Genomic DNA, 12,936 nt, shown 5'->3' with positions numbered 1-12,936 from the left:
GTTGGAAGACCAGCTGGAGCAATGGATCCACGTTCAAAGAGCAGCTGGGAGAAGCGTGTCTACAGTCACCATTCGACGGAGGGCAGCAAAGCTTGCCAAAGAAATGAAAATTGAGCATTTTCAAGGAGGTCCGTCTTGGTGCTTTCGTTTCATGAAACGGCGCCATCTATCCATCCGGACAAGGACTACCGTGGCACAGCAACTGCCGGTGGATTACAAGGAAAAGGTGGCCACCTTCCACTCCTTCTGCTGTAAAAAGATCACCGACAAAAAAAATCCAGCCCAACCACATCACCAATATGGACGAGGTGCCGCTCACTTTTGACATCCCAGTGAACCACACTGTTGAGAGGAAGGGAACCGGCACGGTAGCTATACGCACAACGGGGCACGAGAACTCTGCTTTCACTGTGCTTGGTTGCCATGGTGATGGTCAGAAACTTCCACCCATGGTTATTTTTAAAAGGAAGACGCTGTCGAAGGAAAAGTTTCTAGCGGGAGTCGTCGTGAAGGCTAATCAAAAGGGCTGGATGGACGAGGAGAAAATGAAAGAGTGGCTGAGTGACGTGTACATAAAGAGACCGGGTGTTTTTTTCCACGCGTCACCGTCCTTGATTTGTGACTCCATGCGCGCCCACCTAACAGCTGCTGTGAAAAGGCAAGTGCACCAAATGAACTCTGAGCTTGCCATCATTCCGGGAGGCTTGACAAAGGAGCTGCAACCGCTGGACATCGGCGTCAACAGGGCTTTTAAAGTCAAGTTGTGAGCGGCGTGGGAGCGTTGGATGACAGAGGGCGAGCATAGCTTCACAAAGACTGGGAGACAACGGCGTGCAAGTTACGCCACAATTTGTGGCTGGATTGTGGATGCTTGGGCGTGTCTGCGTGTCTGCTTGCACTGTTGTTCGAGCTTTCGTGAAAGCCGGCATTCTTTCTGAGTCGCCGCACGGGAACAGACACAGACTCTGATAATGACGAGAGGGAGCCTGTTGTGTTCGATGAAGAACTTGCTCAGTTGTTCATTTCGGACACAGAAGATGAGGACTTTGATGGCTTTGTGGATGACGCTTGATAAAATAATGTGAGTATTGTGTTACATAATATATTTTCAATAAAGTACTACCGCACTCAGTTTTGCTCCTGCTGCCTTTTTCTAAACATACAATAGCATGCATGCTAGCGTATTGTAGCATCGCTGGGAGCACTTCCTGTTCCCCAGCGTGCTTTGCGGTAGTGTTTTGGTGCAAATGCTCTTAAAGTTACATGTTTGAGCTACATAGTTGTTAGTCATTGTTCTGCAAAAATAGAGGTAATGTCTTGTCTGTGTTTGTGTTGCTGTGTGATGTTTTTAGTTGTGCACCATGACTTAAACTGTTGTGTGAGTGACCATCCTGATTTCAAGTGGGTTCGTTAAGTCTGTATGTGTTACTGTGCATACCTGTGCTCAATAGTACGATGTGCCTTGTGTATGTGTTAAATCTAAAAATAGCACCTCTGAGACTGCGCCTTTTAGTACGGTGCGCTTTATGGTCGTGAAAATACGGTATCTATCGACACCAAGTGACCAATGTAGAATCCTACATAAGTTGAACGCTGGTCTTAATGACTTATATTGTATTTTACTTCATTTGGCCATTTTTAGGCTTGAAAATGCTTTAATAATACGACATCGTCAAGCACAAGACAGCAATCATTTATTAACAAATACATTTTTGAAAAACCCTGTTAAGTGAGGGAGAAACGTTCAAACTGCAATGTAGTGAGGGACAACAGTAGTATTAAACCAACTATTAGACCAAAAACCTGAAGTGCGAATGTGCAGTGAGTCCTCCATACCTCTGATCCAGCCTGGGTAAACCGAAAGATGTTGTCAATGAACAGAAGCACATCCTGCCCCTCTTGGTCGCGGAAATATTCAGCAACAGTCAAGCCGGTGAGAGCGACTCTGGCACGGGCGCCTGGAGGCTCGTTCATCTGACCATACACCAGCGCCACCTGACAGCACACACGTTACAATGTGAGACAGGACCTTTCACTAGGGGTGCATGACAATTATCGGACTGATAGGGTATTATGACGTCATACCGATAAATCCGATAACATTAAAAATATGGCCAATCATTTTTTTAAAAATGAAGCGAGATTGCCCGTACTGTGCGGGTGACCAAGCGCTCCTTTTTTCTCCTGCCTGTGACGTTAACCGTCTGTCGTAACTTATCCTGAGCTCACTTGTAAACAACACTTTAAGAGGAAGGATGTTGTAACAAATGCTCCGTGATGAGGGGAAAAACCCATCGAACACACAAAGAACTTTATCAGCCACCTGAAGCACCGGCGCTGTGGCGTTTGAAAAGTGCAGAAGGTTTGCCAGAGACCTCTCTTGCGTCACACCGGCTGCTCGGAGCGTGTGAATGGTAAATGGACTTCCGCTTTTCTACCTCTAAAGGTACTCAAGTACTGTTGTACTGTTCCTTGGTATTACCATATTTAATGTATTGTGTGGAGATATGGGTAATAATTACAAAAGCAATCTTCACACACTCACTGTACTGCAAAAAAGATGTGTGAGGATCATTGCACTGTTCTCTATACCTAGTATAGAGAACATATAAACCCTTTATTTTTAAAATCACAGATATTAAAATTTGCAGATTTAGTATTCTTTCAAACCGCTAGAATAATGCATAAAGTTAATAATAACTTGTTACCCAAAAACCTCATACAGTATTTTTCAATCAGAGAGGAGAAATATGATCTTAGAGGAAAATTAATCGTAAAACATTTATACGCAAGAACTACGCTGAAAACACACAGCATTTCTGTATGTGGAATTAAATTATGGAACGGATTGAGTAAGGAACTCAAACAATGTACAGAGATGAGCACATTCAAAAAACAATACAAGCAGTTGATGTTTGCTAAATACAAGGCAGAAGAGTCTTGATCATCACAGTGATTGTTCTGTCAGGTTTTTTTTTTTTAAGTTTTGTTTTTTTATTTTATTTTATTTTATTTTATATATATATACACACACACACACACACATTTTTTTGTGTTGTTACTGTTATTTATTATGTATTCTGATTATCATAGAAAACATGAAATTGAATGCAGGAAGTGAACAACAAGTGTTGTACTAGATGTAGAATAGATGGGGGGTAGGATTAAATAAGCTTTGCTTCTTCCTACTCCTTTTGGACATGTGGAACTGTGAAAGGATGATTCATGGGATGTATTCCATTGTAACCTTCATGTTCAAATAAACTAAACCAAACCAAACCAAGTCACTTTGACACTGTTAGCACATTTACCAACTGATGACGCAGCATTAGGAGGGGGTACAGCAGGGGTCTCAGACTCGCAGCCCCCGGGCCAACTGCGGCCCTCGGGACGATAGTTTGCGGCCCCCGTCTTAATATGAAAGATTAATATTCGTGTGGCCCCCAAGTTTGATATGAATGACACTTGTCGTGTGCGGAGCTGAACGAACCAATCACGGTGAGGTATATGGCTCTCGAGGGCGAGACCTCGGCCGAATAGTATGTCCAACGCCTCACCGCCTTGACTCGTTCGCTCGCTCATTCATTCATTCATTCCTCCACTCATCTGGGCAGAGGAGAAGCCGTGAAGCCGCTGACTACGCTCGGCGCCGCCGCTTCTGTGCCGATCTTTGCTCAGAAATGAAGGTTTGGTTTGGTTTGGTTTGGTTTAGTTTATTTGAACATGAAGGTTACAATGGAATACATCTCGTGAATCATTCTTTGACAGTTCCACATGTCCAAAAGGAGTAGGAAGAAGCAAAGCTTATTTAATCCTACCCCCCATCCATTCTACATCTTGTACAGTACATGTAGTTCACTTCCTGGATTCCATGTCATGTTTTCAGTGATAGTCAGGATAACACATAATAGATAACGGTGAGATAGCCCTCCCCCCCCAAAAAAGAGAGAACATTCATAATAATGATAATAATGATGACAATACTAAATAAATAAATAAATAAGAACAAAGCTTTTTTTTTCTCCTTTCTTTTTTTTCCCTTTCCTTCTTTTTTTTTTTTTTTTAAACACAACAAAGAAAATTATAAAAAAAAATATATATATAAAATAAATAAAAATAAAATAAAATAAAATAAAATAAAATAAAATAAAATAAAATAACAAACCTGACAGAACAATCAAGACTCTTCTGCCTTGTATTTAGCAAACATCAACTGCTCGTATTGTTTTTTGAATTTGCTCATCTCTGTACATTGTTTGAGTTCCTTACTCAATCCGTTCCATAATTTAATTCCACACACGGAAATGCTGTGGGTTTTCAGCGTTGTTCTCGCATATAAATGTTTTAGGTTTAATTTTCCTCTAAGATCATATTTCTCCTCTCTGATTGAGAAATACTTAATTAGATTTTTGGGTAACAAGTTATTATTAACTTTATACATTATTCTAGCGGTTTGAAAGTGTACTAAATCTGCGAATTTTAATATCTGTGATTTTAAAATAAAGGGTTTGTATGTTGTCTATACTTGGCATTATGAATTATCCTCACAGATCTTTTTTGCAGTACAGTGAGTGAGTGAAGATTGCTTTTGTAATTATTACCCATATCTCCACACAATACGTTAGATATGCTAATACTAAGGAACAGTACAGAGTGTGGAGTGATTTTTGATCAAGAACATATTTTGCTTTATTCAATATAGAGATATTTCTCGCCACCTTTTGTTGTATATATTTAATATGAGATTTCCAACTCATTTTTTCATCTATTATAACCCCAAGGAATTTATATTCTTCCACTTTTTCAATATCCGTTCCATTAATTTGTATTTGGTCGTACGTGTCCTTTCTACTATTACCAAATAGCATTATTTTACTTTTACTTAAATTCAGAGATAATCTGTTCTTGTCAAACCATGACTTTAATATGACCATTTCATCCTTGACCTTTTTAATGAGTTCTTGTGTGCTTTCACCAGAACAGAAAGCGGTGGTATCATCGGCGAATAAGACCAATTTTAAGTTGTTAGTTACTTTGCAAATGTCGTTAATGTACAAGTTAAACAGTTTTGGTCCCAGTATGGACCCCTGTGGTACTCCACGCGTATTGTGTAGACTCCCAGATGTATATTCTCCTAGCTTTACAAATTGTTTCCTGTGACGCTGTGATCTGTGATCCAGCCTATGCCTGTCTGTAGCGATCTCGATCATGGCGCTCAGAGAGCTGCAGTGTGTTTGTTCTTCTCCGAAACTCCAACCTATGTAACAGTGCACTTCTAATTTTCTCCTTTTATGTGTAGTTACACAAAGATGGGTTTTATTTTGACACACCTTTACAGTACATTACTTCATGGATGTCTTTGGCGCTTCCTGCCCCCCTTGTTTCCGCTTTTCTTCATTCATATTTCATATTCATATTCCTTCTTCCCTGTTTCTGTAACCCTGGGGAAGGTAGGCTTGCTCCATATTCCACTTTTCATAATCTATCATTAATCTCCGTTACGTACTGTCATCCATCCCTTTTATCACTATAACTTTGTACATGAAATTATGTACAAAGTTATAGTTAATTATAATAAATTATAATTGTAATGTACAAAGTTAGTTAATTATAATTAATTATAATTATTATTAAGAAGAAAGAAAATAAAGTAACGGATTGATTTATTTATTTTCTTATTCTTAATTATTTTTTTTCATCTTATTTTGTGTTAAAAAATAAAGATATTTGAAAACATTGGAATGTTTTTATCAGAGCTTTTCTTGTTGAAATCCGGATGCGGCCTAGCCTCACCCAGACTCTGCTTCCAGCGGCCCCAGGCAAATTGAGTTTGAGACCCCCGGGGTACAGTATCTTGCCCAAGCTTACGTCGACATGATCATGGGAGGATGAAGGATCGAACCTACAACCTTCAGGTTGGGAGACAACTACTCTACCACCCGAGCCATGAATGTGTGCCCGAATACAGTGTGCCTTGCTGGGCCACAGCCGGTGGCTCCCTCCCTTCTATACTCTAGTTCCCCTGATAGTAGTGATGTGGTAGTAGTAATGTCATATTTGATCAGGACAATCCAATCCAAATCAAAATTAGTCTGAGTCCTTACAGCCAAGTGTGCACAAACTACAGTTAAATCTAAATTTCAAAAAGCAGATACCTGTATAAAAAAAGTTATGTGCCATATCGGATTGAGAAGCAGTATCGGCTTGACAAATAAAGATATCGTGCATCTCTAATTTTCACCCACGTAAACACACAATGTAGCCTGGGATCAGTACAAACAAAAACTATGAATCCAGTGTACTCAATAGTAAGTATTAGAAATGCAGATATATTGATGGAGTTCTTGTGTTGGATGAGAATGTGCAGGTGTAGGCTATTATTGTGGGTGTTACCTTTGAGGTGGTGTCCTTCAGGTTAATAACGCCAGACTCAATCATTTCATGGTACAAGTCGTTGCCCTCACGGGTGCGCTCTCCCACACCCGCAAACACAGAGTAGCCACCGTGAGCCTTGGCCACATTGTTGATCAGCTCCATGATTAGCACCGTCTTGCCCACACCGGCGCCTCCAAACAGGCCTGACGGCAAACAGAAACAACGATGAGGAGATGCTTGCTCCTCTAACGCCATCTGAAGAATGTTCTGGGAGTGAAATGAGCTACTGACCAATCTTTCCACCCTTGGCATAGGGAGCCAGCAGATCTACAACTTTGATCCCAGTGACTAAGATCTCCTGCTCCACACTCATGTCTGTGAACTCAGGAGCTTCAGCGTGGATAGGAGCAGTCCTGAATGGCAGCAACAAAAAGGTTTCATTTAAAAACTAATAATAATAATAGTACAACAAACACACAGCTGCCACAACATTAGTATGTTGACCCGCACTGTATTACCGAGAGCTGTTTGTCACGTTTTGCCTTTTAAACTCACTATAATAATAATCACATAATATCTGATGAGATGTTACATTAAGTGTATCTAATAAAGAGTCCATTGAGTGTTTGGTCGGAGATCTACTTGCTTTAAAATTAGAGATGCACAATACAGGTTTTTTTTCAAACCGAGACCAATAACTTTCTGCTCCTCAGGGCCGACATACTTTTTCACATATATGTTCTTTAAATGTAGTAATTTAGTAGATTTAATTGTGGTTTGTGCACACCTGGAGATAAGAAGGACTTGAACAAATTAGGATTTGACCAGCTATACCTGTTGATTTGTCCTGATCAAATATGACATTACTACTACCACATCACTACCATCAGGAGAACCAATATCAATATGTCATATTTCCCTCATCCGTCCGATAATTATCATGGACCCCATAAATACTTGTACACACTGCCTCGTGTATCATGCGTTGGGTTGGTGTGTGGGTTATGCGCATCCTGGGGAATTAATGTGAAGCACTAAAACACATCCAGTCCAACAACCTTTTTTTCACTAGTTTGCCAAACATCAGCCAAATCATGTCAAGCCTAGGTTCCCAAAGTGGGGTACGCCAATTGTCATTGGGTGTACGAGAATAAAAATGGTTTGGTTTGGTTTAGTTTATTTGAACATGAAGGTTACAATGGAATGCATCTCATGAATCATCCTTTCACAGTTCCACATGTCCAAAAGGAGTAGGAAGAAGCAAAGCTTATTTAATCCTACCCCCCATCTATTCCACATCTAGTACAACACCTGTTGTTCACTTCCTGCATTCCATTTCATAATTTCTATCATGATCAGAGTGATAATAAATAACACTAGAAACACAAAAAAAAGATATATATATGTCCCCAACTAACGGACACAATTGGTTCCAGACGACCATTCTTATGTTGAATTATTCTTAAGTAGGGGAAAAGGTAATATTACTACAGTACTACATGTACGTGTATACATATACAGTATATGTGTATGTATGTAAATATGAGTTTGGATGCAGTAGTAATATTAAACGAGGATAATTAATGGTAAAACAACAATAAAAGCGATATAATAATACGTAATGATAAATGTTATTTACCTTTGAAGAGGTGTGGTCAAGCACACGTCGTTGGTGGTGGAGTTGGAGGAGGACATATTGAAAAAAAGGACAAGTCGTTGTCGTCGTTAGACTCTTCTAAAAGAGGTAGTGGTCTGTGGCTGGTGTAGAATCAACCAGGCCTATTAACTCTTCATAAACTTTTATCACACGCTCTGTCCGAGTTGTATCATACAACTACAATTTAGCTTTCCATTTAGCTTTCTCTCCCTAGCGTCTGTTGGTCCCATTAGCAGTGTCACAGAGCCCTCTACTGGTCAAGCATTAGCAGTATAAATAATGGAGTTAATGTACTAAAAGGGAAAATACATGAAAAAAATAGACCAGTCGATTTGTGTTCGTATCTCCGAAAGTTCGCATGTCGGATGTTCGTAAGTTGGCGACCTAGTGTATATACATATACATAAATGAAAAACAATTGGCACCTAACACTCACAATTAAGAGCGCACCATCATAGCAGAAAGAAGGACGGAGAGACAGCATGATGAAGTTCTTCATTGACGAGCTGAACGAGTTCTACGCCCGCTTTGAAACCCAAACTCCTGAGAGGGTGGCTGGGTTTGGGGAGCACACAGTACTCACCTGTCATGGTGACATCAGCAGATGTGCGCAGGGTTCTAAACAAAACAAACCCATGAAAAGCAGCAGGCCCAGACAACATCTCAGGCCGTGCACTTGCTCATCAGAGAAATCTGATGGGCTTGCTGACATATTTAACCTGTCGCTTGCACAAGCATCTGTACCGACCTGCTTTAAGTCCACCACCATAGTGCCCGTACCCAAGAAGAGCAACGTGACCTGCTTAAATGACTATCAACCTATAGCACTCACTCCTATTGTTATGAAGTGCTTTGAAAGGATAGTCATGCCCCAAAAAGAGCATCCCAGCCACTGTGGACCCTCTACAGTTTGCATATCGCCAGAACCGGTCCACTGATGATGCAGTCAACACTGCCATTCACACAGCCCTTTTTCACCTACAGGGCCAGGACACATATGTCAGAATGCTATTTATAGACTATAGCTCTGCTTTTAATACAGTCAGCCCCCACAAACTCACAGATAAGCTCCTCACACTTGGCCTGTCACCCCCCCTCTGTAACTGGGTGTTTAACTTTCTAACAGGCAGGCCCCAGTCAGTCAGAGTCCACAATCGCACATCCAGCTCAAGAATTGTGAGCAATGAGGGGACCCCACAGGGGTGTGTGCTGAGTCCGCTCCTCTACACACTCTTCACCTATGATTGCGTGGCCTCCAAGAGCAACACCAGCATCATTAAATTTGCGGATGACACTACAGTCATCGACCTGATCACTGGTGGGGTTGAAACATCATACAGAAGAGAGGTGGTGGACCTCATGACTTGATGTCATGATAACAATCTCCATCTCAACACAGATAAGACCAAAGAGATGATCATCGACCCAAGAACAAGGGAAAACGAGCCGCATAAACCCATTTATTGATGAGACTGAGGTGGAGAGGGTAAAAAACCTTCAAGTTCCTTGGCACATACATCAGCGAGGACCTCACCTGGTCTCACAACACCCAACAAATTATGAAGAAGTCCCAAAGGAGACTGTAGTTCCTGAGAAGACTGAGGAAATTTGGCTTGTCAACCAAAATCCTCAGTTGCTTCTACAGATGCACTATGGAAAGTGTCCTTACAGCCTCCATCACTGTTTGGTACGGTAACTGTACAACACGTGATAGGAAGGCACTCCATCGGTTGATCAAGACCTCACAGAACATTGTTGGGGCAGCCCTCCCCTCACTGCAAGACATTTATAAATCTCGAGTCCTGCGAAGAACACACAACCTCATCAAGGACAGCACACATCCACAACACTCATTATTCACACTCCTACCGTCAGGCAGACACTACAGGAGTTTGACATCCAGGACCACAAGGCTGGCTAACAGCTTTTACCCACAGGCCATCAGGCTTTTCAACAAAGCACTCACACACGCCGCACGCAACACACGCGCACACTCATAACACTTTATTTATTTATTGGTATTAATGTCTCTTCTGTTCTTGTTGCTTAATTTATTGGTATTAATGTTACTTTTGTTCTTATTAATTTTCTTGTGTTTTCTTTGTTTTTTTGGGAGAATGAACAGAACAAGACTTTCATTGCATAGCATAACTACCTGTTTTACTGTGCATATGACAATAAAACTCTTGAATCTTGAATTGCTGTGTGTGAGTTATACGAATAAGTCAGCAAGTAAGTGTGATGATTATGTTCTGTATTAAGAGTGTTTAATCTTGAAGGTTTTAACTTATATTGGTGTTCCAATACCCGCACTGTGAAAACCTGTCAATGTATGTGCGTGTCAGGATGAGAGAGTGGAGGTTCCACTGAAAATGAGGTTTTATCGCTGCTTGTATGTATGTTTGTACTTTGGATACTGCTTTATCATGTTTGTTCAACTTTCCCCTTCAATTTAGTTTTAATATGCAGATGTAAATCATAGCGATTGCAAGTGGACACAAGTGAAGCTCAGGTTCAACCCATTCAAAAAGGGAAGGATCCCAACATCCGGCTGAAATAAAAGATATGTAGAACAAATACTTACATACTTTATTCATCTCCAAGAGATATTGACATTTTATCTACACAAGTAAAACTTTTATCAAAATTTGACCATGCACAATACAAATTTTTGAACCTGAATTACTTACTATACTAACTAATTAACCAATTAATCATGCTTAATATTTCAATTTAATGAAATGTAAAAATGGTTCATGTTTTTTAAGTGTGCAGTCAACTATAAAAAGTTTGGGCAGTAGAAGGCTTGTACAGTATCTCAACCAATATGGCACTATCAACTCTATAGCAAGGAAAAGTAGACACTGAAAATTTTACTTTTCACAGCGCCTGGACTACAGAATTTGCATTTATCCAAGAAATATAACAAGCAAGGCACTTTGAAACCAAACATCACCACTTTGACGCAGTCCATCCCTCCTGAGTATTGAAAGGCGATTCGGTTTTGGAGAATATGGACCCATGCAAGTCTGGATGCTGCAGTACAGCTAATATGAGTCTGTTAAAACTGACTGTTAAAACTGGGCTCCGTACGTTCTCAAATGTAATGCTGAAGAAGTAAATCCACGCATCCGTCTATCAGCAAGGACAAATGAAATCCAGTCATGTAGTTCTCCTTGAATGCCAAATGACCCCAGCTTTCTTTATGTCTAATGCGAGAACTCTTCAGTCCACCACTGAGTGATGTAAAAAAAAAAAGCAATTTTTTCTTTAACATTTTAACTACGTGCTATTAAAATAATGTTATTTTTCCTCATAATATTACGTTACTTTTGTAAAATTACAACTTTCTTCTTAGAGTACAACTTTTTTTTCTTGGTATTTTGACTTTATTTTGTAAAATTTCTCAATTTTTGCTGCTTTTTTAAAAATAAGTTTTCTTGATAAATTATATTTTTAGAACGTGCCGCAGGCCAATAAAACAACATCCAAATGGCCCCTGGGCTGCACTTTGGACACCCTGGTATATCCTGTATGTATTTATGTGCCACCAGAAAGTGAACCGAGAAAAATGGCACTTGAAAATGTTACTCTTTCTGCAAATATCTTAACATTTTCTACTCTCTACAAGCATCACCATGTTTGTAGTCTGCTTTGTCTCCTTTGTCATTCCTGGTGTTCTGTAAATCCTGATATCTTTTATCTGCCCCCTAGTGGTGTCCTTCTGTCACACTGGCTAGTATATCATGCCACAAACATAAAAAAGGTTTTTGATGGAGTTGCTGCGTTAAAAAGTACATGTCCCCCAAGAAAACTTACTGTTTCGTGCTAATTGGACCACGTTCATCAATGGGTTCTCCAATGACGTTCATGATCCTGCCCAAAGTCTCAGGACCTACAGGTATTCTGATCGGAGCCCCAGTGTCAAGAACCTTCTGCCCACGGACCAGACCCTCTGTGCCGTCCATGGCAATTGTCCTGACAGTGTTTTCACCTGAGGAACGACACAGGATGGGTTAAAAAGGGATTGGGGATTTGCTTCAAGTCAAGTGTCATGGAAACCACTGACCCAGATGCTGGGCCACCTCAAGAACCAGCCTGCTCTCACGGCCTGCCACCTCCAGTGCATTGAGGATGGGGGGGAGGCCTTCATCGAACTGGACATCCACCACGGCGCCGATCACAGCCACGATGCGACCGTTGGCCAAAGCTGCTTGAGCAGCTGGGCTAGCATAACCCCGCCCTAAAAATGATATGAAAGTTTTTCCATTTCAACCACAACATACTGACACATAATAAAGATGAATGGTTGTGATTTCAATGAATTGTGCTTTTCATTCATCAACATCACAAATAATAATAATAATACCTGCACAAAATCAATATCACAATATTGTACACCACTTTTGGTTAGCCTTTATAGCCTAATAAATGACACCGTTCACTTGACTTAGATTGGACAAGTGCCCCTAATCAAGTGTACTTTGCTACAATCATTATGAATGACAACTTGCTTGCAGTGTTTGAAAGGTCATTGAAGCAGAATTGCCAGGGGCGCAACAACGTCACATTAAAAATAAAATCAGCAAATATCGTTACCCAATATTCATCTTCAAGATGAACGATATAAATGTGTTTAACGCAAATAAAACACCCAGGCCAAGTAAGTAGAGGCCCTTCCACAGGACATTTAGCAATGACATTCCACTGCGGTACAAAAACATCAACTTACCCGAATTTAGGCTTACATGTCTACCGCTTAAGGTCTTGAATGAGTTGATAGCAGGTTTAAAAGCCTGCAGAGCACCACTACAGCCGCGTCCCACAGCGCCCAGCATTGTTATTAAGATGGCTGAAGGACAGTGACGCTGCTAGAGGACAGCTTCGTCACCTCCCCGCCAGAC

At 40.7% G+C, this 12,936-nt stretch overlaps 1 protein-coding gene across 1 annotated transcript in view; it reads right to left on the bottom strand.

Moving 5' to 3' along the window:
* The window catches only part of LOC129188218 (ATP synthase subunit beta, mitochondrial-like), a 15,403-nt gene extending 2,467 nt beyond the window's left edge, over positions 1-12,936 (bottom strand). The window contains exons 1-6 of the mRNA XM_054788426.1: positions 12,765-12,936; positions 12,102-12,275; positions 11,852-12,026; positions 6,667-6,788; positions 6,394-6,578; positions 1,837-1,995 (exon numbers count right to left, since the gene is read on the bottom strand). Coding sequence (XP_054644401.1) covers positions 1,837-1,995; positions 6,394-6,578; positions 6,667-6,788; positions 11,852-12,026; positions 12,102-12,275; positions 12,765-12,870 — 921 coding nt within the window. The 5' untranslated portion in view covers positions 12,871-12,936. The remainder of the gene's footprint in view (positions 1-1,836; positions 1,996-6,393; positions 6,579-6,666; positions 6,789-11,851; positions 12,027-12,101; positions 12,276-12,764) is intronic.

Source organism: Dunckerocampus dactyliophorus, chromosome 9, assembly GCF_027744805.1.
Source record: "Dunckerocampus dactyliophorus isolate RoL2022-P2 chromosome 9, RoL_Ddac_1.1, whole genome shotgun sequence".
Classification (NCBI taxonomy): Eukaryota; Metazoa; Chordata; class Actinopteri; order Syngnathiformes; family Syngnathidae; genus Dunckerocampus; species Dunckerocampus dactyliophorus.
The sequence above is the reverse complement of the archived record's forward strand: the minus strand, read 5'-3'. Positions and strand labels throughout refer to the sequence as shown.